The sequence below is a fragment of the Sphaerodactylus townsendi genome, linkage group LG12 (genome assembly GCF_021028975.2).
Source record: "Sphaerodactylus townsendi isolate TG3544 linkage group LG12, MPM_Stown_v2.3, whole genome shotgun sequence".
NCBI lineage: Eukaryota > Metazoa > Chordata > Lepidosauria > Squamata > Sphaerodactylidae > Sphaerodactylus > Sphaerodactylus townsendi.
The window spans coordinates 36,434,569-36,458,508 of NC_059436.1; the positions used below are offsets into that span (position 1 = coordinate 36,434,569).

A 23,940-nucleotide genomic window follows, 5' to 3' on the forward strand; every position below is an offset into this window, starting at 1 on the left:
CCGCCTCTGTTCATTTTTTGCCTTTCTTCTTCCCCATAACTGGCTCGCTGCAACTTGATAGCACTTCCTACTTTCTGTAAAAAGGATGCTAGATTCAACAAGATGTTTCGACTCTTCCAGCTGAACCTTTTTATGGTTTAAAGCCACTACAAATTCTCAACAAAAAGTTGGCACCCTCTAGATTAGTCCTGGCCAGCAGCATATATTGAATTACTTGGGGTCTTGGGTCCATTTATCCTTATACTTCCTCCCAGTGGTGGGATTCAGCAGGTTCGCACCGATTCGGCAGAACCGGTTGTTAAAATGGTGCTTGTAAACAACCAGCTGTTAAATTATTTGAAACCCACCATCGGAACCGGTTGTTAAATTATTTGAATCCCACCACTGCTTCCTTCCCTAGTATCAACAGCCAGTCCCATTTTTAGGGGAGTAAAATCCTAGTTTTCCCACAGGGAAATAATTGTGTTAAATAATGTTCCCCTCCTAAGGTGAAAATAGGATGCAACACTATTGGAACCTCCCACCTCAATTTGCAAAATTCTTCCCTATCAAAAATTGCAGCTTGCCAGAGGAGACAGGCAATTGTCCCCTGTAGTCTTGCCCACGAGGCCCCAAGGAAGAGACGAGACGTGGAGATTCCATCTTGTGGAGAGCACCAGCGGCAGGAAGCGCGGGATTCCGTGATCCTGGCAACTCTGCCGTGTGCTAGGCTCTGCCTCCTTTTATTAGGGTTTACAAGAGGGGGGGCAATGTGGGTGGACCAGGAGGCAGGAGAGCGGGAGAGAGGGAGATCATCATGTGATGCATGATCTCATCGGGCTACTACGTGCAGGAGGAAGCATCCACGTCTGGGTCTAATCCACACCTGGAGGGCAAGAGCCCCCTTTGTCCCGGACATCTGGTGACCGTGAGTCAGGCATCTCATGACCTGTGACTCATGGGGGACTGGGGGGTGGGGGAGCTTGTGCGCCCAGAAGGCCGTAGCCGGCACCGGCATGCCAGGTGCTCTTTCTACGGTTCTGCTGGGTTCACGGGCTCACCCCTACAGTCCCCTTTGCTTCTATTACTTCTATTCCTCTGCACAGCTCTATGAAGACTCTGACAAAAGCTGTGGAATAAATTCTGCAGCATAAGCAAAGTCAGTTGATGTTCATGCCTTCTGCAAGCTTAAGAATCCCTCTTTTCCTGGCATAGAACAGAAGTGACCTTGTGCAATTTATTTCTGAGTACAGAGGTCAGAATAGACAAAACCCACTTTGTAGCCGCCTGCTATAGTAACAATACACATTTTTATTTATTTCCTCTTAAATATTGTAAAAATGACGGTCATGGAAAGATTCCTCAGTCCCCCGAAGGGGAGGCAACCGTGCCTGGGAAAAGGGGCAGAGGGAGATCAGCAGCAGCAGCAGCAGCAGCAGGAGGGATCTCTCGCACAGCAAAGCATTTTGGGAAAATCCCAACTGTTCCTCTGCAGCGCCCTTCTAGCCATTCCTCATTCACTGTGGAAACACAAGAGCAGGACATGAGTTTGAGGATGGTTGGATGCAAATCCAGTGGCAGACAGTGTCAAAGGCAAACAGAAGGGCCCCAAGGCTCTTAATGATCATGAAGAAGTTTGGCAGATCCACTCTGCCACACAAGGATTTCTCATCCTCTGCATTTATTTAAGGAAACAGAAGTGCTGAGCCCAGGATTTACCCAAAGGATGTTTTACCAGGTTAGAAGGACGCGCTGGTCTGGGCCACCAATCAGAAATGCATTACCTTCAGATAGGATCTCCAGTATGTCACCTTCCTTAAAATTCAGGTCCTCCATCCCCTGTGCAGTGTAAGGATGTTGTGCCACCATTTGATAGAGAACACGTCTGTCTGTGCGGTTGTCTTTCCCCTTTGGAAAAATGTAAGTGGGTCTGAATCTATATACATAATATTTTAACACGGTGGAATATGGAGGGGATATAATAGATTATACCATGTCAGAGTACAGGTATAGGAACACATTTTTGATATACATGCTTGTTTGTTTTTAAACTCCTTGCAAGCAGAAAAAGAATGTGGCAGGGAGAAGGGTACAGATACAACAACACAAGCCTTTATTGGCATATAAAACGGGACAAATTTTTAAAACAAAACAAGGTTAAGAAATACAGTTAAAATTACCAATTTCCAGTATAAAATTTGCAACAGTTTCACAAAAGAGTACATCAGAGCTGTTCAGGAGATTGGGTATCTTATAACACTCATGCCACTGAGAACATTGCAAGAAAATGGAATTCATGTATTTCATGCGTATCTTATTGTATTTAGGGCATAGAAACAAAGAATGGTCAAGTGTTTCAACCGTAGTCATATCACATGAACAAACTCTTTTAGAACGTTCCATATTCTTAAATCTTCCCTCCAGCAGAGCTGATGGCAGCACATTACATCTTGCAGTAGCCAAGGCTCTCCTCTGGGTGGGATTAATCAGCAGACGAAGATATGCTGCCATAATTCCTCGCTCGCATGGGATTAATAATGTAGTCGGTGAACAGGTTGTCTTGGCAGCACGAGTCAAATTATGAAAATCAAGATCCAAGAGCCTATTCTTAACTAGTCTGAAGGCTTCCACCTTTGTGAGCATAAGGAGTGAATCCAAGGGGAAACCAATAGCTTCAACCTTTCTAAAGATCAAAGTATACCATTCTGAAATAAAGTGATCTGATAAGAGAAGGGTACAGATATCTCCCTGCCATGTTAGCTGTCTGCTGTGTTAGCTGTCTTGACATAAGACAGTCCATCCTTCTCTCCCCACAGGACTTTACTACTTAATTCTCTCTTCTAGCTGTATCTATGTATACAGCAAAAAGAGCATGCTAGAACAGAGAGGGAATCTTTCAGCCAGAAAACCCAGCAACAGAGACTACATACCTGGCACCAAAGGGTCAGCTGGCTACCTTGTACCTCTTGCCATGTTTTCCTCAGTTCCTCATCCTTGCTAATTGGAATTAACTCATCACTGCCTGTAGGTCTGTACCTGCAAGTGATGAGGGACAGAACTAGGCTGGTGGTTCATGCAAAAGGCAATTATGGAATTCTCTGACACAGAATATAGAGAATGCGAGGGACTGGGAAGGCTGGCCATGGATGGAGGGAAGATGTCTGGGGCAAAGCTGTGGGCACTGGCAAATATGTCCCGCTCTGGTGACAAAGCAAATTAAAATCATGCTAGTAGTGATCTCACTTACTGCGGAGTGAATGGAAGGTGAAAGTGGGGCTTGAAGAAAAATGTCCATACAAGAAATTTTGCCACGACAGACATTTGCCCCCATAACGCAGCAGACACCTTGTGCATATTCAGGCAATGCCATAAAGTCCAACTTCCAAAACAACCATTTTCACCAGGTGAACTGATCTCTATTGTAATAGCAAGAGATCTCCAGCCAGCATCTGGTGGTTGGCAACCCTAGCTGTGAAAGGTGCAGGAGGTGTACCAGAAGAAACAGCTGACAGTTTGAACTATGGCTGGAATTTCTCTCTCCCCACTCCTTTCCTCCCATCAGTGGCTCTCTGCTCCTCTAGGTCCTTGGCCTGTTGCCGGCTAGACTGTCACAGAACATACCTCAGTATCATCTTCTCAGCTTGCTTTTGGCACTCTTCTTGCAGCAAGGCACGCAAGTGAGCCAGGGATGGGGCACTACTCATCTGTATGTTTGCAGTGTAAGATCCGTGAACTGTTAGCAGAATGGGCCTGCCGTTGATGGGAGAGACTTCCTCCTGAGCCGATGGGGTCTGCACAGGAGAAGAAAGCTCTGCCTACCCCAAGCAAATGAACACTGTTTCACAGAGGGCTTTTTGCAAGGCCATTTCAAAATGCAAAAACAGACAATCCAGTTGATATGCAATTAAATCAGCAAAAAAAGGTATAAATAACAACAGTTTTGTTCCTTTTAACAAAATCTCCAGAGGGTTGACAAGAAACAAACATTCACATGTACATGTACCAAACGTCTAGCTTCCCACCCCCCAGATGTTTAGCTATAATTCAGGATTATTGCTTCCCACATGGCTAATCATTACAGTTTTGGGAATGGTGAAGGTTTGGGCAACAATTGGCTAAGCCACCCTTGGGTCACAGAGGGCTGGAGCAGCTATTGACTGAACTACTCTGACCCCTGAGGAAAGGCAGGGCAGTCAGAATGCTCAGAAGAAAAAGGAGCACCTCGGCCATCCCGAACTCCTTTGGAGTAAGAGTAGAATAGGAAGTAGGCACTTCAGGAAAAGAAGACAGACGTTAACAGATAAAGTTAGAATGACTCTCTCCTCCTCTGGCTGCTGCCTAGGAAGCTACCTTGGGTCCTTTCCAAATGTTTGCACTCCCCTCTGGAATGTGATCTCAACCAGTCAGAGACAATTACCCTGATATTATGTTATCCAGAGGATCAAAACAGAATGGGATGAAGCACAGGTGTGTGTATGGGGGAGGGGGGCAGCACTCCTCCTTCACTCTCTGAACATTAGGCCTGCCTGGCAATTGTTCTTTTGCAACTATGAAAGGAAAAGGCACAAATTTGGGGACCAGGGTATCTGCCAGGGTGGAATTGTGGTCTTACCTGCAGTGCTTCTTTGGGGTCAGTGTCATTCATGTCCACATTTCTCTCTGTCGGTCCTGCAAAGAAGAATTCATGTCTTTTGTTGCATTATCTTTATCTCTGTTCTATGTTTTATTCTGCCCTTTCTCCAAGGACCTCAGGGAAGTACACTAGGTTCCCTCCATCCCTCCTTTGAATCTTGCAACAACCTTGTAAGATAGGTTAGGACGGTTGAGTGACTGGTCTAAGTGAGAGTCATGACCAAGTGAGGATTTGAACTGTGTCTACTGTGTCCTTGGCTGCACCCACATGGCTATTTTACTTCCCCTTGGCAGTTAAACAAGGATGCTTTTAGCAGCATCCACACAGTGCTATTCTTCAATTACCCACTTTCCAGGGTTTCCCAAACCTGCTTTGTTACAGTCTTTTCTGAAACATTGCAGTTCAAGCAGGTTTGCACATCACCTGGAAAGGAAGGAGTGTATTTTCAATGCTCCCACTGACACCAGCACTATTTTACAATCAGAACTACATTACTGTCCTCATCCATAGAATCATAGAGTTGGAAGAGACCACAAGGGCCATCAACTTCATGTCCAGCCCCCTGCAATGCAGGAACACACAATCAAAGCACTCCCGTCATATGTTCATCCAGCCTCTGTTTAAAAACCTCCAAAGAAGGAGACTCCACTGCTCTCCAAGGCAATGAATTCCACTTTCGAACAGCCCTGACAGTTCCCAGTTCCTGGTGTTTGCTGTATGAATTACTCAGGCAATCTGTTTGGCCCACTAGATGAGTCTCTGTCTCTGAACGCAGAACTTGAACCTTTAAACAGAAAGGCTCTGGATCTCATAGGAATGCTGAAATCTACTCCCTTCTCATACACGCACTAGCCCTTCTCATCAAGATCCACCCCTTTCGTTCACCTGAAAAGGCTCCTGTAAATCTAATATTTATCTGGTGGAAGAAAACTTTCAACAACTGTGTCTCTGGCCAGCATGTGGGAGCGAGGTAAAGGCAGGGGGGAAAAAACCATTGCTAGAAATGAGGCATTTCTTCAATAATCTCAGTTGTGAAGCTTACAGTTATTTAGCAGGGATGGAAAGGCACTATGTCCATGCACAAAGGCAAATTATATGACTATGACTGATTGCATACAAGCCAATATATTGTGGAGAGGGAGAGGATGCCATGCGAGTAAGATAGTCTTGAGTCAAAAGTAACCTCAAAAGTAACCTTTACGGCTCTGGTCCTGGCCTGGGGGAACGCTCTTCCTCCAACTGTCCGGGCCCTGCGGGACCTTGGTGAGTTCCGCAGGGCCTGTAAGACAGAGCTGTTCCGCCGGGCCTTTGGAGGAACCGGCCGCTGATGGTGCCCCCTTCCCCACCTTTCATAGCCCTCTACATCTGGGCCGTTTGTCATTCAACGGGACCTGCCATTCCTCCCTCTTGGGGAGAGGATTTTGAATATGGAGCTGCTGGACCCCATTTATATTTATGCTAGTATTTTTGTATTGTAGTTATGAGATTTAGCTTTTACTGTTTTATCGCTGCTTTTAAAGATTTAGCCATTTTATGTTATATTATGCTTATTGTTGTACACCGCCTGGAGCCCCTCGGGGATAGGGCGGTATAAAAATCTAATAAATAAATAAATAAATAAATAAATAAATAAATAAATAAATTCAAATACCAGCGCTGCCCCACCCAAACCCACAAATTCTGGCCTTGTTGCTGACCTGGTGGTGGCTGCATCCTTTGCACCTCAGCGGGCCGGTTAGGGGGCACTTTCTCAGGGGGAAGGGGGATCCCACCCTGGATCTCCTGCAAGAATACAGAGAGGGGGATATTGACATGCTCAGTTCCTTGTGATAACAGATGATTCTGGGATGATGAAGTAGGGGTGTGTGCAAACTAAACCAAAGCTTGTAAGAGTGCTGGCACACCTGAGAAAGGCTAGCAAAGATGCCGACAATCCAGCTGACCCCTATCACTATGCCTTTAATATCATGGTTATGGCTGTTTCACACATTGCTGTTTATATAGGTTGTGTTTGGGGTTCCCGCTCTGTCTTAGTGGCCCTTCACTACCCTGCATGTAATGCCTGATTCAGACTGGGACTGAGGCCCACAGGAAGAAGGGGCTTCAATCTTTTCTCCTGTGCTTTCTGAACCTGACACAGACCCAGCGGGGGAAAGTGACATTCTTTCTCTCCCCTGGTCCTGATTTAAATTGGGAACCCCAAATTTGGGAGTAGAAAGATACCCACAGCTCACAACGAATCCAGGCACAACCTGCGTAGACTATAACATACACATTGGCCTGGTTATAGCAGGTGAAAACTTTTTATCTTCTTCCAGTGAAAAGTTTTGCCTGCTGACAGCTGCATGTAGTTCTTCTCTGGTCAACTGGCTCTCCTAATGGCCAAGGGCAGCCAGTGGTGGTGGGGAATCTGGGTTCATAGGATCTCCAACTCCCAGTTGAAAAATTCCTGGAGATTTTGAGGGGAAGGAGGGAGGGATTTAAGGAGGGGAAGAACCTCAGACCATATAAGGCCATAGAGTCCACCCTTCAAGCTCCTCTTTTCTCCAGGGGAGCTGATCTCTGTAGCCTCAAGATCAGCTGTAACTCGAGGACATCACCAGGCCCACCAGGACTGGCAACCCTGATTTGGGAAGAAGAGAGGGTCTAGGTGGTAGGCAGTCCAGGCAGTGCTGCTAGACAGAATCTTGTACATTAAAAGTGGGAAATAAGCAGGGTTGGAAGAAGCAAGTGAGGAAGAGGAGGAATCAGATACAGGTTCTTGCAAGGGTGAAAACTCCAGGAGAGATTCAGGAAGATCTAAGCTCTCCCTTCCCACTGAGGCCTATGATACTACCCATTGTCTGGTTCTCTTGCAGAATAAAAGAGTTGCAACGTGGGGACAGAAATGGGATGAAAGCAGGTTCTCAATGAAGAGATCAACATTTAATGCCACCTTACCCCTTTGCTATGTCCAACCTGCCGCATGGGCTCCAGGTAAGAGACTGGGATGCAAACTTTCTGAGGGGGGAAAACATGCAAAACTTAAACATTTATGTGGACATTTCTGGAATAGTCCAAGTATGGGGATGAGAAGCACTTTTTTTGAAAGGGCTAGAAGTTGATGTGCATATGCCTTTTGTACTGTAAAATTGGGTTTATAATCATTAATACAAACACTGAATGCTGTTGTGCATCATGCATTCCTGTGAGATGAACTGCACTATGGAATCCGTAGTCTTCAAAGAACAACAGATAGTCAACAAACAGGCAAATGTTAAATTGAACTATTAGGTGAGTGATTTTGACTCACAGTGTGGTGATGTGTGCCTTTGTGAGTTTGAATTCATGGGTGGAGTTAAGAGATCCAGGGAAAACGGTTGGGACTGGGACCTGACAGAATTAAGACTGAGAACTTCTGGTTAGCTGTTAACAGTTCTAATAGTTCCCATTGTTAATCTGTTTTAAACCACTACGTTCATCCTGATGTTCCATCCATGCACATGGAGCAAGGAAAAAAGGGATGCAGTCAGAAAACTGAGGACATGAACACTCACACACTGTCTCCACATCTCTGACTCAGTTACTTTGAAGCATTCTCTCTTAGGGATTTCCCAGTGAATTTGGAGCTGTAGAATTCTGCTGTCTCAGATTATTAGAGGGCCAGCCAGCCCCACTCATACACACTACCCACTAGAGTGTTAGGTACTCACCTGCCCCTCAAATATGCCTGATGCATGACTGCCTGGACCCATTGATAAGATGTAAACAACGCTGCCAGCTTTAAGGGGTCCGCCCCTCTCTGGGTAATACGGGGCCACCAGGTAATGGTATCCGCCCTCTTGCTCTCTGCAGAGGAAAAGGAACCACCAGATTATTTCATACAGCAAAGTTAAGCAAAATGCAAACACGCACACCTGCCAAGACACCTCTTTTTACAGCAGGGCCTGCGCTTTCTGCATCAGAAGCAGATGAAGCTTAGTCTAGCAAAGGGGCAAGCTGTATACATAGAATCTCTGACATTATACAGCTGTTTTGGTACAAGGGTCCAGACAGCATAAAGTGGAAAGCTAACATTAGATCTTGAATATTCAGCCCTGTCACCTCCATGTCCACTAGCAGTCTGTCTGGCTATATTTGCATTTTTAAAAATACAAATAGGGAATCTTCTTTTCTGATACCAATAGGGACTCTTCTTTCTCTCTGTCCCATCCACAGCTGGATTTGTGCACAAACATAAGCAAGCTACATCTTAGGGCCTCAGATAATGAGAGGCCTCTAAAAATAAAAAAAGACTAAAAATTACGAAATGACCATTTTTGTGACTAATGCTGCGGAATCTTTTGACATAGTTTAGGGCTTTAGCGTGTCCTAATTAACCCCTTGATGCAGCGCAGCTGGAAACTAATACCAGTAGTTGTTTATGGTTATGGTCATTTGGAGGGGCCCTATTCTGTTCTTTGGTTAGTGCTCTGGAAATATATGAACACATGCAACTTCCTTATCAGTCCTCCTAGCTTAGTATCACCTTCTTTGACTGGCAGCAGTTTTCCAGGAACCCAAGCAGAAAAAGATCTTTCCTAACACCTACTGTGTTTAACTAGAGATGCTGGAGAGGAAATTAGGGCCTTTTGCAAGCAAAGCTCCTGAGAAATGACCCAGAATATAAATTGAACATTATGGGTTTTCTTCAAATAAAAATAAACAGAGCCAAATGCCCGTCTGTGGTCTGGCCACTCACCGGGAAGGATCCATTTCGGGATTATAACAGCCCTGCAGAGAAAACCAGATTGCATTTATGACCATGAGCATGGAAAAGAGGGACATCTTTCTTTCCCCAGTGTTTCCTTCAGCCCACAGTGCAGAGGTAATGGTGTCTCAGTGGAGATTACAAGCAGAATGACTGCACAAATATGTGTGTTTAGAAGGTATCTCACCTTGCCCCTGCATGATTCACCCAGCAAAGGGGCAAGGATGGGGCTTTCCCCACTTACCTTCTGCTGCGCGCTACTCCGGGAAAGTAGCGTGGGGTCCAGCAGCACTCCCCACTTGCAAGGGCGGCAACCACGCAGCCGCCCTGACGCTGCCGCTCTTGCACCACCTCAGCGCGCGTCATTCCTGGAGCTGAAGAAACAGCACCTTTTGATGACCCCACGCGGAGCACGGGGTTGTGGGGAACCCCGAGAGCGCGCCAGGAATGACACGCGCTGAGGGGGTGCGAGAGCGGCGCGCAGCAGAAAGTGAGTGGGGAAAGCCCCATAGTCTATCCCTGAAAAGTGAGGAGGAGGGCACTTTTCTGCTCTGTTACCAGAATGGCAGAAATTCAATCAGTGCAACCAACTTCAATCAACTTCAATTGGCTTTGTAGGGTTAAGCTGCCCCTGAGGGCAGCATGCACCCCGTGCATGTAGGGGAAAGCTGCATCACTTGGATTTGTGCATGCCAGGCAGCTGTTAAAATGCCGAACAATAGTTTTCTTTAATCCATCCTTATTTTTTAAAAAAAATTGGCAAAGGCTACTGATAGGGAAAAAAGTAATATCTGCCCCCCAGTGCCGCTGTCAAAAATGTAGAGGAGCATTATCAAGAAATAAAGGGTGGCCACCGTAGCTTGTCTCTCATACAGGAGTCTGGGGCATGGGATTTGTGCCCCCCCCCCCATATTCCCGAGCTCACCTGGGGCTGCAGACCCTGAAGGCAGCTGGCATTATCTTCCTCAAAAGCAGAAGAGATGACCTGTAATGACAGGGGTTGACATTGGCAAAACTAGCGCTTATGAGTTAAGCACTAGATCTTGACTGAGTTTCTCCAGAGGAATCCCCCGTGCCAAATTCCTAAATCAATGTATTTATTTTACTTCGTTTACACTTTGTCTTTCTCCCCAATGCAGATCCACAACAGCTTACATCATTTTCCTCTCTTCCATTTTATCCTCACAAAAATTCTATAAAGTAGATTATCCTGAGAGTGTATAACTGGCCCAAAGTCAGCCAACAAAGCTTATGTGGCAGAGCGGGGATTCAAATCTGGTCTCCCAGACTCTTGTCCGATACTCTAAACACGATGCCACAGATGTCTTCCTTTTGGTCTTCTCCTGGCCTAGCTCACCATTAAGGGCTGCCATCAGCCAATCCCAGGCCCCTTTACCCTCATCTGGGCTGCCTCTCCCCCATCCCTTTTGGTAGATTAAGAACATAAGAAAGAGCCTGCTGGATCAGACCAGAGTCCATCTAGTCCAGCACTCTGCTACTCACAGTGGCCCACCAGGTGCCTTTGGGAGTTCACATGCAGAATGTGAAAGCAATGGCCTTCTGCTGCTGCTGCTCCTGAGCACCTGGTCTGCTGAGGCATTTGCAACCTCAGATCAACAATGATCAAGATAGGTAGCCATAGATCGACTTCTCCTCAATAAATCTGACCAAGCCCTTTGAAAGCTATCCAGGTTAGTGGCCATCACCACCTCCTTCATATGTGTAACTTAATTTCTCTCAGATAGAAAACCAGTAGCGAGTTAGAAGTAAGTGAGGGTCATTCTCCCCAATATCTGGATTTTTTTTACATGTTGAAGAAGGGGGAATAATCAGTCCAGTCTGAACTGGTACAGGCCAGGCCAAAGGCTATCCCCTCCATGAGGGCTGGGCTCAGAACATCAGAATACCACTTCTTCAACAAAAAGGCCTGCAGATACTACCTTGGGTCTTCCCAGGAAATCTTTTGCTTCTAGTTCCTCCACATCCTCCTTCCGAGGTCTGAAGAATTCCCCCTCAGGGAGGCTCCTAGGCTGCAGGAAGAGACGGTCCTAGGACAGGGCAGGGCAGACACTTCAGAACATGGCATTTTCCCAGCATAAAAATAGACCCATCATACAGTCCAGAAACTGGTGCTTTGACCTTTCTTCTCTGTACAGAAGCATCATTGTTACAAAATAATTGTGCAAAATAATTGGGCTGCCCCGTTTTTGTTTCACAAAATAAAAACAGAAATAATATGGCATGTTTAAGAAGAGGAGAAAGAGTTTTGGATTTATATTCCACCTTTCTCTCCTGTAAGGAACTCAAGGTGGCTTACAAGATCCTTTCCCTTCCTGTCCTCACAACATACACCTTGTGAGGTAGGTGGGGCTGAGAAGAACTGTAACTACCTCAAGGTCACCCAGCAGAAATGTAGGAGTGGGGAAACATATCTGGTTCACTAGATAAGCCTCTGCCACTCAAGTGGAGGAGTGGGGAATCAAATCCGGTTCTCCAGATTAGAATCCACCTGCTCTTAACCACTATACCATGCTGGCCACAAAGTTATTCCGGTGTAAACTTTCATGAATCAGACCTCACTTATTCAGATGCATATTTGATTGATCTATGTTTATTTATTTACAACATTTCTATGCTGTCTTCCTATCGAAACAGGGTCCCCAAACTTTAAAACATTAAAAATAAAATATATATCCAATAATTCAATAAAAACATTTAAAGGAGGCATGGCAAGCAGAACAAAAATGAAATAGATATTTTATACAAATTTTTATAAACAAAATCACAGAGAGAAATGGGGAGGAGGGGGTTATCCTCTGCTGTGGTCAATCAGTGTTGCGATCACAAGTCCACAGACACAGAGGAACTTTTGAAGACCTTTTGAAGAGTATTCCAGGACCCTTCCTTAAATGTTCAGCCATCTTTTTACAAAAGTCTCCAGACTCTTTTATTTATAGAGGTAAGGAAAAGTATAAGGAGCCCCATGGGGCAGAATGGTAAACTGCAGCACTGAAGGCAAAGCTCTGCTCACAATCTGAGTTCAGTCCCAAAGGAAGTCGGTTTCAGGTAGACAGCTCAAGGCTCCGTCTCCCTGAGATTGGGTAATGAGCACCTAGCTTGCCGGGGGCAAAGTGTAGATGACTGGGGAAGGGCAATGACAAACCACCCCGTAAACATAGCCTGCCAAGTAAACGTGATGTGACATCACCCCATGGGTCAGTAATGCGGCTGGCCTCTACTCGGGTCAGGGATTTTACTGCCCTGCCCCCTGATTGGTGGAACGCTCTCCTTCCAGCCATCAAGGCCCTGTGGGACCTTGGACAGTTCCGCAGGACCTGCAAAACAGAGCTGCTCCACTGGGCTGGGGGGGGGGTGTCGCTGATTGCCTCCCACGCCACCCCTATATACCATCTTATTTGGCCACCATATGCTGTGCCTGGTCCCCTCCCAGGGGGTTAGAGGTCTCTGCAGGCTGCCATCTAATGTTATTGTTAGGTTTTCCTCTGGTTCATTGATGTTGTATTTAAATTGATCTTGTTTTAACTGTTAGTTTACAACTTTTAATTGTTTTGTCCTTGTACACCACCCAGAGCGCTTTGGGGGCGGGTGGTTTAGTAAATCAAACAATGAATGAATGAATGAATGAATGAATGAATGAATGAATGAATGAATGAATGAATGAATGAATGAATGAATGAATGAATGAATGAATGACCCGGTGCTCGCACATAGGGCTTCATTTACCTTTATTTAGTCTCTGACTTCCTAACAAGGCATTCAAAAGCACCCTTCCTCTTTCTAGTGGTCTCAACGCTTCTGCAAAATGGCAGCTCTAGTTTTGTGAGAAGAACCTCCCACCTGCACTTGCTCCAGAGCAGCACTGAGGTGTACGGTCTGATTCCTGGGAATCCACGCACAGACCTCTTCCAGGGTGCGTTCGGCATCCTGCCACTTCCCAAGCTGACAGTAGACAGCAGCAGTATTGTATAGCACCTGTAGGTCGTTCAAGAAAGAATACCTCAGCCAGACACTAACCTCTTGGGCCACACCACATTCCTCAGGACTAAACAAAGGATGAACATTCAGACAGATTATAGTATTACCTTTGGTGGCAAACTTACTGTCCCAACAGATGTGGCTGAAATTCAACATTTTAAACTTTAGTTTATCCAGATCAGGGTGTTTGATTAGTCACCAACCTGGATTCAAATGCATGGACTACCACTCAGTCAGTCACTGGGCTTACCGGGTGACCTCGGATCTAACACACTTTCTTAGCCTAAACTATCTCACAGGGTAGTTGTGGCCGTGGGGATAAAATGAAGGAGAGGAGGATATACAAGCTTCCTATGGGTCCCCCTTGGAAAGAAAGGCAAGGATAATAAATAAATACTTCACTCTAAACATACTTCATTAGAATTATGTAGAAGTTGGGAGGGTCACACCTCTGAACTTCTTGGAGGACAGCAAGATGTGCAGCTGTTTTGACTTACTTGCTCTTGGTTTCTCATTGTGTGGGACTAACATAGCTACAATGACTAAGAATTAATTACCTCAGAATTTTGCTTTTTAAAAAGTGAATTAATCCTCTCCATTTAGATTGGACCTAGGTGGCTATTCCTTTGAGGTACACACGTTACAGCCTTGGCCCTTTCCGCCCAAACCAATTAAAACTTTTTGAGGCAGGAAATACAATGTTTCCTCCATGGAGTTCTGCATGGATTTTAGCCAAAAACATTTTATTTCCTGCCTCAAAAAGTTTTATTTGCATGCTGTTCCCAAGAGATTCTCTTTTGGAAATGGTTTTTTGAAAGCAATTACTTTCTGGAAGCGTTTTCACTTGTTGCATGGCTTGTTTGTGCTACCTAACGAGTTTGTGCATTCGATGAGATTCAAATGGGGGCATCTCCCAGATCTACACCCACATCTCATTATCTGAGACACACTCTGCACCCCTTGGAACCATACTGAACACCCACCTCCCACAAGCTGGCATTGGCTGTCCACTGATGCTGTCAAATTTCTTGCAATATTCCACATGTCACTGTGGGAAGGGAGTGCTTGGGGCCCACTGGAGAGCTCCCCATAGTTGAGACTTATTAGTCCTTCTCCTATGTAGGGTTGCTCGCTCTGAGTTGGGAAATACCTGGAGATTTTGCAAGTGAAGCCTGAGGGGGGCGGGGTTTGGGGCAGAGAGGGACTTCAGCGGATTATAATAATGTCATACAGTCCACCTTCCAAAGCTGCCATTTTCTCCAGGTGAACTGGGTCTCCTGGAGATCAGCTGTAACAGTGGGAGATCTCCAGCCACCACCTGGAGGCTGGCAAGAAGCCTACCTGCTACTCAGTATTCCGCATCACTTACCTCCCAGGCATACAACACAAACTTCAAACCTAGCTGCTTGTAATCAATAAAGGAGTTGTTTCGGAGGTGAGCCAGAGCCAGACGGCAGTTGTCCAGGGCTTCTTCATACCTGCCTCAGGAAAAATACTGGGCTGTAGAAGAAAGTCTCGCTTTGAGCTTGGTGTAAAATCAGAACAGATAATTAGTGTGGCTTAGTGGTTACAGGTTCAAACTTGGAATGGAAGATCCAGGTTCTATAAATGGATAAGTGTGTCTGAGACTCTCACTTGGCCATGAAGTCCACAAGGAGGTTGTGAAGGCCACAACATTTCCTGATATTGTCCCCATTGAAAGATATTCTTAGGTGTTCACCTGTCTCTGTATATTGAGGTTCCATTAAGCTATCACAGCTATGTAACTAGACAAGTCCCCTTTTCAAGCCATCTTGTGGCAATGAATTCCATAAGTTAACTACAGATGATTCCGCACAGGCCAAAAATAATGGATTCAGAGATGTGAAAAAAATGTTACGGGGGAGAAGTTCCCCAACACTTCTAACCAGTTATATTTGGCTGAATCCAGATTAAATGAAAATCACTGAATTACTGACTTTTCCCCTTTAACCTGGATTTCAGACACTTCCTGCTTGCCTGTGCAAACTACAGCAAGCAGGAAGAGTTCTATTCCTCCCCCCCTTTCCACCCACCACTATGGTGGATTCTGCAGGCAGCTACCATTAGAGTGGATTCTCTAATCCACTCTAATGACCAATAAGTGTGTGGGGGAGATTTTCAGGTAGGAGGACCCTCGGATGCATGGATTGCAGGGAATCACAGCGTTTCCCATGTGAACCATGCTGCATCCTGACACAAGAATCCCAGTGATCCCAGATAAGCCCTACACCTGCTGTGCAAACATTGACTCAGACAAGATGGGTTCATTTAACCCGTTTGTGTTGCCTGTGCAGAAGCAGCTTATGTGCTGTCTGAAGAAGTACTGAATGTATTGCCGACAGATTGCAGAATCTGATCTGCTTAGCTCAGTGCTGCCTGCTCTGACCAGCAACAGCTCTCCAGGGGATCTTTTCTTATATCTGTTCACACTAGATCCTTTAGCTGGAGATACCAGGAATTGATCTTCAGCTACTAAACGTGTATTCAGAATTATACTCTGTGCAAGGGATTCTCCTGAACTCACAATTAACACCAACCCCTATCCTTGGATTGCTCTTCAGAGTCTCAGTTTCCCTGCCCAACCTCCAAGAAGTTAAACCTTTGGGTTTATCTGATGGATTTGATTGTGTGATGACCCTAACTCGCTGATTCTCGTCCCCTGTGACCAAAGAGCAGCACTTACCTCTCCAGCCGCAGGCAGACATAGCCTCTCTGGTAGTAGCCCACAGCTAAACAGTTATCCTTGGAAATTGCTTGGTCAAATGCCTGGAGTGGAGATGGCAGACACAAATAACAATCCCAATTAAGCACTGAAGTTGCCAGTCTTTTATGATTGTGGCTGCTCTTGTGAATGTAGCTGCAGCTTGCAGAAATAACCTGTGCTCCTTTTTCCTGACATGAAGATACTATGAGTGAAGATTTTCACTTGCTTCAGGCTGGCAAAGGCTCAGGAGCAGAGATGGGTAACAATCGGTACCCACCATGAATACAGCTTCTTCAGCACTGGTAAAGATGCCAGCCACTGTCAGGACCGAGGCATGCTGGGGTTGAAGCATGCAAGACAGAAAATAGTTCAGGCTTAGTTTGAACCAGGACTGTTTATACTGCATTTGTGGGGAATTCCGGATAAGTTTGGCATAAGCAAAGGCACAGCTCAATAAGAAGCTCTGTGAGTCAGAGTTACCAACCTCCAGATGGCCCCTGGAGATCTCTTGGAATTACAATGGATCTCCAGGTTACCAAGATCAGTTCCCTTGAAAAAGAAGTTTGGGGAGGATTTGATGTCACTTCCAGGTGAACTGGCATTCAGAGCCACCTCTGAACATAGAAATTCCTTTCAGCTATCCTGGCTAGGAGGCATCAATGGACTTTTCATTCAGGAATTTGTCTAATCCCCCTTTAAGTGCCAGTTAATTCTCTGTGTGTTCATTCCAATTGTTCTGTTTCAGCTTTGTGGTACATTCATGCACCTGCTGGGATTTCCCCAGCTTTCCTCTAATCTACCTGCTTTGGTCTGAAGCTTTGACAATGATCACAGCAAAGCTTGGATGTCTGTCATGTGGGTAGGAAATTTTGGATTTTCCTGGTCCCACCCATTCAGCAGCCATTTCCCCCCATGGCAGCCTTTTCCTGTCACTGGGGCTTTTAAAAAAAATCATACCAATGTATAATTGGTATTATTACACCAATATACCATTATATCAATATATATTTGACCGGGATAACCCCAAGCTAGTATGTTCTCATCAGATCTAAGAAGCTAAGCAGTTGACTCAGGCAAGTATTGGGATGGGAGACCACCAAGGAATACCAGTGTTGTGATACAGAGGCAGGAAATGGCAAACTACTTCTGTTTGTCTCTTGCCTTGAAACCCAGTGGGATCACCATACATCATCTGTGACTTGATGGCACTTCCTACCACGTACCAATATATGTATCACCTTCCCTCAATTCTCTGCTTCCATTAAAAAAAATTCAAAAGTATTTAGAGACTAATGCTTTATTTCTGTTTTTATTGTTCTTTGCCCATAAGACAGACTTCTTTATTAGCTGCATTAGGTTCCAATACTTGTGTGCATGTGGTGGTGAGAACCACAAAGGATTGCGAAGAGTTCCAAGCGGACCTTGATAAATTAGGTGAGTGGGCTAAGAAATGGCAAATGCAGTTCAATGTAGCAAAATGCAAAGTGATGCACATAAGGGCAAAAAATCCAAACTTCACATACATGCTGCAAGGGTCAGTGCTATCAGTCACAAACCAGGAAAGGGATTTGGGGGTCTTAGTTGATAGTTCCATGGGAATGTCAACTCAATGCATGGCAGCTGTGAAAAAGGCAAACTCTATGCTGGGGATAATTAGGAAAGGAGTTGATAATAAAACTGCAAGGATTGTCATGCCCTTATATAAAGCCGTGGTGCGAGGGAGGGAGGGACGGAGGGAGGTAACTAACTGCAATCCTTTAAACTAAAGACATAAATAAATGTTGTCTGTCCTAAGTCTTTTGTCTTATCAATCTTATCAGGTAATCTGAGAGTTTTAATCTTTCTGGAGGAGCAGCCACACTCTTCACGGCGTTGCATTATTTTTTTAACTCTCTATGGCAAACCCAGGTTTGTTGCCAATCAATGTATAAAAATGGGTTTGACTTACCTCCAGTGCTTCTGCCAGGTCTCCTCTTAGGAGATGGATGCGGCCAATGTTGAACTCTGTCTTTGAGGAAGGCGTTTCGATGCTTTGGAAGATCTTTAAGGCTGAGGCCCAGTTGCCCTCCTCCAGAGCCAGGATGCCTTTGTGCCAGTTGGTCACTAGGTCTCGATAGGCCATGGCCTTACTCTGAAACTGTTCAGCGTTTTCTCTGCTGCTGCTTGCTTTGCTTTCAGACAGGTGCAAACCAGGAAGTTCAGGATCCTCAGACCAAACCAGGCAGGCTGTTATTGCTCAATATGAGCATAAGGAAATGCCACTAGAGGAGGAGTCACCTGGACTCCCAGGACAAAGCTTTGTCTGTCTGGGCGGGACACAGAGGGTTTTCTGTCCCCTGTGATCGCTTCAATTGGGTCTGTACTTATCCGCCCTGCAGGGACAATTCCCTTCATTATATGATCAGGTTTCTGGCATGTACCAGATTTCGCAAGTCTGAACATTTTTGGAGCTTTGCACTCAGGGAAAAACACTTGTTTTAAAATGAGAACTCTTCTTTCCCGTTTGCGCCCAATCAGTGATACTCTGCTCATTACTAGAGCATGTTGGTATTCCGCAAGAGAAGATGACAGCAATGAGGCATAAAAGCACACATCTACAGTCTACTGCAGGGGTGGCCAACTTATGGAGCTCAAGATGTTCATGAACTACAATTCCCATCAGCCCCAATTGGCCATGCTGGCAGGGATTGATGGGAATTGTAGTCCATGAACATCTGGAGTGCCATAGGTTGGCCACACCTAGTCTATTGCATCTTTGTCTGACCCTTTTTGTATGTTCTTCTTTTAGGCAGCCTCTGCTGGGGATCGGTAGATGCTGCTGGATCTGCATCAGGTGTAGCTGGATTATTCCTTCCCATTGAAATGATTCTGCAGAATGACCAGAGGTTAGGGGTCTGCAACCTGTGGCTCTCCAGATGGCTCTCCAATTGGCCATGCTGGCAGGGGCTGATGGGAATTGTAGTCCATGAACATCTGGAGAGCCACAGGTTGCAGACCCCTGGAGGAGTTGCTGCCGTTGCAAGTCTGCACCGGTCACTGCCCGCTTCCAGTTACGGGTTGTGGTTTTAAGTTGGGAATGTCTGCTCTCATATACATAGAGATCATCAGACATGATCCTGCTCCAAGAAGTATCTATTCAAATTTAAATTATTTCACACAGATCCTACGGCAGATTCAGAAGGGAACTGTCTGAGATTTTTGCAATATGTAAGCATATTTAATCAAGTGATTTTAATCAAGTTTCTCGAAAGCCAATTAAAGGACTTCCATTTGTCATATTTTTTTCATACTGAAAATTGCATGGAATGGATAAAGACTTAAAGAGCTCTGCTGGATCAGAGGAGTGGTCCATCTAGTCTAGTATCCTGTTTCACACAGCAGCCAAACCAGTTATGCCAGAGGGTGGACAAACAGGGCACGGGGTCAAGACCTTCCCCTAATGATGCCTCCTAGAACTAGTAATCAGTGTTTGGCTGCTTCTGTACATGGAGGTTCTCTTTAATTACCATGGCTAATAGCCACTAATGGATCTCTCCTCCTCTTAAAGCTATCCATACTTGTGGCCATCACTTGATATACTGAGAGTGAATGCCATAATTTCTTTACTCATTAACTAAAAAAGCCTTTCATTTTGTCTGTCCTGAATGAATTGCTCATGAACATCACTGAGTATTCCTGAGCTTTAGTAATATGGGAAAAGGACAAAATGCTTTCCACTTTCTGTATCCCATGCGTAACTTTATAAACGTCTGTCATGTCCCCCTTAATCACCTTCTTCTACACTCAAAAGGCTCAGACTCAAAGCTTTTCCTCTTGGGAAAGGAGTCATGAGACAGTAATAATTTTGCTTGTCCTTTCCCACACTTTTCCCATCTTTGCTGTATCATTTCCAAATTGAACTGCACACAGTGTGCCACATGGAGCCACACCAACACTCAATGCAATATCGGTGGCTTTATTTTTGGTGGCTTTATTTTCCTCCCCTCATGGCCAACAGGGGCTAATGGGAATTGTAGTCCATGAGCACCTGAAGCGCCTGAGTTGGACACCCCTGTCCTAGAGGAAATGGCAGCTTCAGAGTATGGACTGTATGGAATCGCAACCCCACTAAGCTTCCTCCCCTCACAAATCTGCCCTCACCAGGAGCTGCCCCCAAATCTTCAGGAAGCGCTCAGGCCAGAGTTGGCAACCCTATGCAGAAGCAGAGAGGGAGAAAATGCAAAACTGAAAACCAACAGAATTTATTGGTCACTTGTCAATATAAAAAAACAACAGCAACCCCGCAGTGAGGGCTTGATTGTGGAGGAACTGCTGGTTAAATTCCAATATATTATACTATGTACACATCTGAATGCCATTTCTAAATACAATATGTACACAGCCATACAACAGCCAAAAGAAACGATATACAACCAAGCAAGGTTAGTTAAAAAGAAAAGGCCTTGTCTGCGATGAGGGAATCGTATGTGCTCTAGGACAAATGGCAGATGGATCCACAGTTTCAAACTTCAAGTAACATGGAAAAGAAAAATAAAGAGAAAAGATGCCCTCTTCCAGGAAGTCCAGAACAAATAGGCAAAGGGTGTAGAACTGATGTTCGTTTATGAAATATTCCAAAGCCATCTCCTGTTAACAGGGCAACACACTACAAGGCCCGGTTGTAGCCCTACTTGCCAACTTGCTGGGTAGCTGAAACTTTTGGCTGTTGGCTTCTAGAGTTACCAGCTGACCAGAAAAAAAAACATTGGATGCTCTTGTGTCTTTGACAGTGACAATCTGGAGAACTTTGCTGATATTGCTTCATGTGGCACAGAAATAGTATCTGAAGACTGAGTGGCTGTTAAAAAGATATAGGAGCAGGGGTGCATAAAAGAGCTCACAATCCCACTGGTTTCTCAGGTGGCCAAGGATTTAGATTGCCAGTAAGGATACCCCCAAACCATGTTGTATTCTTCCACCAAGGAACCGCTCAAGTGGTATAGCCCCTGCTTGGAGCTAACCACTGGCATCTCCAGGTAGCAAAGCTGGCAGAGACCCAGGAGAACCACCTCCAGTCAGTGTGGATAGTATTGGCCTACAGGGCTCAGTGGTTCAACAGTCCCTCTTTTCTCCCATTCCTTTGGCAACCAAGAGGAAAAGACTCATCCAAACGTGTGTCGATGTGAGGAAAGGAGGCAGTAGGATATAGTGGCTGGAATCTGAGTGACTCTTAATCCTCTCTGTAAAATGGGTATAATGGCCTAGCTATATAATACATTGCCATTTGGTCCTGTTCATGGGACATGTGCTAGAAGTTTTGTGCTCAGAACTGAATTATTAGATCAAGGCCCCATTCAGACTGGGTCTGTGGAATAGGGAACAAGGGGTTTAAGCCTTCCTACCTGCACCATTATCCCAACTTGAAATGGAGCTTCACTACTCAAGACAGAGGTAGCATACAGCTTGTACTAGGCAAACTCATGAGCACAAGTGAAGGTTCATGAAACTTACATATGCTCGCGAGTTTCATGCAAGATTTCCCCAAGGGGCAAACCCTAGCTTTCAAGTCAGGGGAAGAGGCGACTTAAGCTCCCTTTCCCAATGTGTCACAGTACCAACTTGAATCAGGTCCCTGCATATCTGGGAATTCCATTCCAGACTTGAAGCATGGAACTTTTATCACATACCTTATGGATAGGACTCGTGGTGAACACATGGACAATGTATTGCGTAGTTAGGACCTGCGAGAGATCTACAACAAAGGGTTGTTGTGAGGCAATTGTTTTTAAAAGCACCTTCTACATCTATCACATTTTTATCCTGCCCTTCCTCTAAAAGGCAGCACACATAGTTCTCTTGCCTCTTTCGGTCCTCAGAACAAGCCTATGAAATCGGTCAAGCAGGGAAACAGAGAGCTGTCACACCCACCCCAGTGAGCTTTAGAGCAGGATCTCTGTGGTTTGGACCTGGGTGTCTCCAGTTTGACACTAAGCACTGCACCATCTCTCCTCTGAATTGCAGGGGGAGCTGGCCCAAGCAGTTTCCACCATGTGACTTCACAGAGCTTTTTCCCAATTGCAAGGCCATTCTGTCCAGCATTCCACAGAATGTACTCCAGAAGCAATCCTTGCCTGAGTTAGGCAATAAACCACATCATGGAATGTGCATTGACACTCTTACTTTAGAGGGAAAGGGGTTAGACATGGAATGTTGAAACTCAAGGCAGCGGCTTTTAGAGAAGTGATTTTGGCCATGAGAAGAACCAACCTTTGGGACAAAAGAGGGAGGGACCTGGGGGAGGCTGAAGACCAGAGATCTCTGGAGGGAGGATGGGTATGGAGAAGAGAGGAAAACCTGCTGCAGGATTTGGAAGGGTTGACAGTAGTTGCAATGGAATGCAGGCAAGTGAAAAAGCTGAATTTCACATTTAGAATAATTAAACTAACCAACCTTTGGTTTACTGCTCAACACCAAGAGACAAACTGCAACAAGGTGCAAGAGGCCAAGTGCGCAAGCAAAGGATTTGCATTGGGGCATAACTATTTTTGATGGGAGCTACGTGCAACAAATACAGCTCACTGTCCATTTGCATTGTTTGCAAAGCCAAATCTGATTGGCCAGAGCCTGAGTTTTGGAAATGGTCATAGTCCACCAATCAGGCTGCATGATCCATTTGCATATGCATGTTAACTGAAAGGCTACAGTCCAGTATGTGCCAAACTCCAGTTATTCAAAAATTCCTGGCTTCTTAAATAAACAGCATTTTCCTAAATAATCTTCTGGAAAAAATAAAATTTTAGAGTTGCTGCCCCCCTCCCCAGTTGCTGATCAGTTCACTTAAGGCCTGTTGCCAATGACACCCACCCCTCAAGAAAGTGCAAGACTGCAGAACCCCATTTTTGAAATAACTTGCAACTCATCTCTTACAACCATGGCTCCTGGCACATCCTGGTTTCAAGCACCTCCTGCATTCCCAACAAATGCTGCACCCTCTATGGCCTGCACAGGACTCACAACAATAGTATTAGAAACAGCATCGGATTTTGCTCCTAATACAATCAGTCAAGGGAAGATCACACCTTGGTGACTGGGCCAAGGTGATTGAGAACAATGGACTCTAACCTGGAGAACCAAATTTGTTTCCCTGCACCTACACATGAAGCCTGCTGGGTGACCTTTCGCTGGTCACAGGCCTATTGTGCACGCAATCTGCCCTCCAGGGAATGTACATTCTCTTCAGGGAAGAGTTTTCCTTATGGATGCGTTTTCCCCTCTCCTGCACTCACTGCACTGCAGATCCAATTATCCCTGCAGTTTCAAAAAAATGGGGAAACTACAAATATTTCCCTGCCTGCACAGGGAGAATGAAGGAATCTAGTGTCCATTTCTCCTGCTTCAGGTTTTCTGTTCTTCCCCACCTTCCGCTGCCCACATAGGAGCAATTCCACCCACTCCTAAGCAAGCATTTCTGGGGAAATGATGGGACTTTTTTTTTGACACTAATATTCTGTTGCAGCAGCAATAGAATGCTAAAACTGTCAAAAATGTTGGAAGGTGGCAAAAAATATATGCAGCAATGAAGCCAGCGATCCGGAAGAACCAGAAAGCAGGGGGAGGCAAAATGGCAGCTAAGATCAGAGCAAACAGTGCATGTAAACCCTTTGCATGTAAACAGAGGCTCATTCCGCACATGCAGAATAATGCACTTTCAGTGCTCTTTGAAGCTGTGCGGAATGGCAAAATCCACTTGCAAACAGTTGTGAAAGTGGTTTGAAAACACATTATTTTGCGTGTGCGGAAGGGGCCAGAGAAATGCAGGAGGCCCCATTGTGGAGCAGACAGCCTCAAGGTTTGCATTGCATGAATAATGGGTCACAGCACTCTCAGAACTCTCTCAGC

The 23,940-nt window shown here is 45.3% G+C and overlaps 1 protein-coding gene across 4 annotated transcripts; it reads right to left on the reverse strand.

The window, feature by feature from the left end:
- Nucleotides 1–1,270: 1,270 nt before the first annotated feature.
- Nucleotides 1,271–18,305, reverse strand: NOXA1 (NADPH oxidase activator 1). Of its 4 annotated transcripts, none has more exons than XM_048512062.1 (15): nucleotides 18,011–18,305; nucleotides 16,042–16,124; nucleotides 14,707–14,815; nucleotides 13,200–13,334; nucleotides 11,282–11,389; nucleotides 10,267–10,326; nucleotides 9,333–9,364; nucleotides 8,305–8,440; nucleotides 7,553–7,612; nucleotides 6,310–6,394; nucleotides 4,592–4,647; nucleotides 3,601–3,770; nucleotides 2,910–3,015; nucleotides 1,764–1,887; nucleotides 1,271–1,499 (listed from the first exon to the last, which is right to left on the reverse strand). In XM_048512062.1, exons 1-15 carry the CDS (start codon nucleotides 18,182–18,184, stop codon nucleotides 1,342–1,344), a joined length of 1,596 nt encoding a protein of 531 aa, XP_048368019.1. In that variant the 5' UTR covers nucleotides 18,185–18,305; the 3' UTR covers nucleotides 1,271–1,341. The 4 variants fall into 4 exon arrangements, with proteins under 4 accessions (XP_048368019.1, XP_048368018.1, XP_048368020.1 ...); XM_048512061.1 differs by having other exon boundaries at nucleotides 3,601–3,794; XM_048512063.1 differs by lacking the exon at nucleotides 13,200–13,334 and having other exon boundaries at nucleotides 3,601–3,794.
- Between the last annotated feature and the right edge of the window lie 5,635 nt (nucleotides 18,306–23,940).

Bases quoted from the DNA above. Each gene is read 5' to 3' on its own strand.
- NOXA1 (XM_048512061.1), bottom strand. From the start codon at position 18,184: ATGGCCTATCGAGACCTAGTGACCAACTGGCACAAAGGCATCCTGGCT. The intron at 13,335-14,706 runs GTAAGTGATGCG...AACGACCTACAG, and splicing joins TTGTGTTGTATGCCTGGGAG to GTGCTATACAATACTGCTGC. The intron at 3,016-3,600 runs GTATGTTCTGTG...CATCACTTGCAG, and splicing joins GCTGAGAAGATGATACTGAG to GTACAGACCTACAGGCAGTG.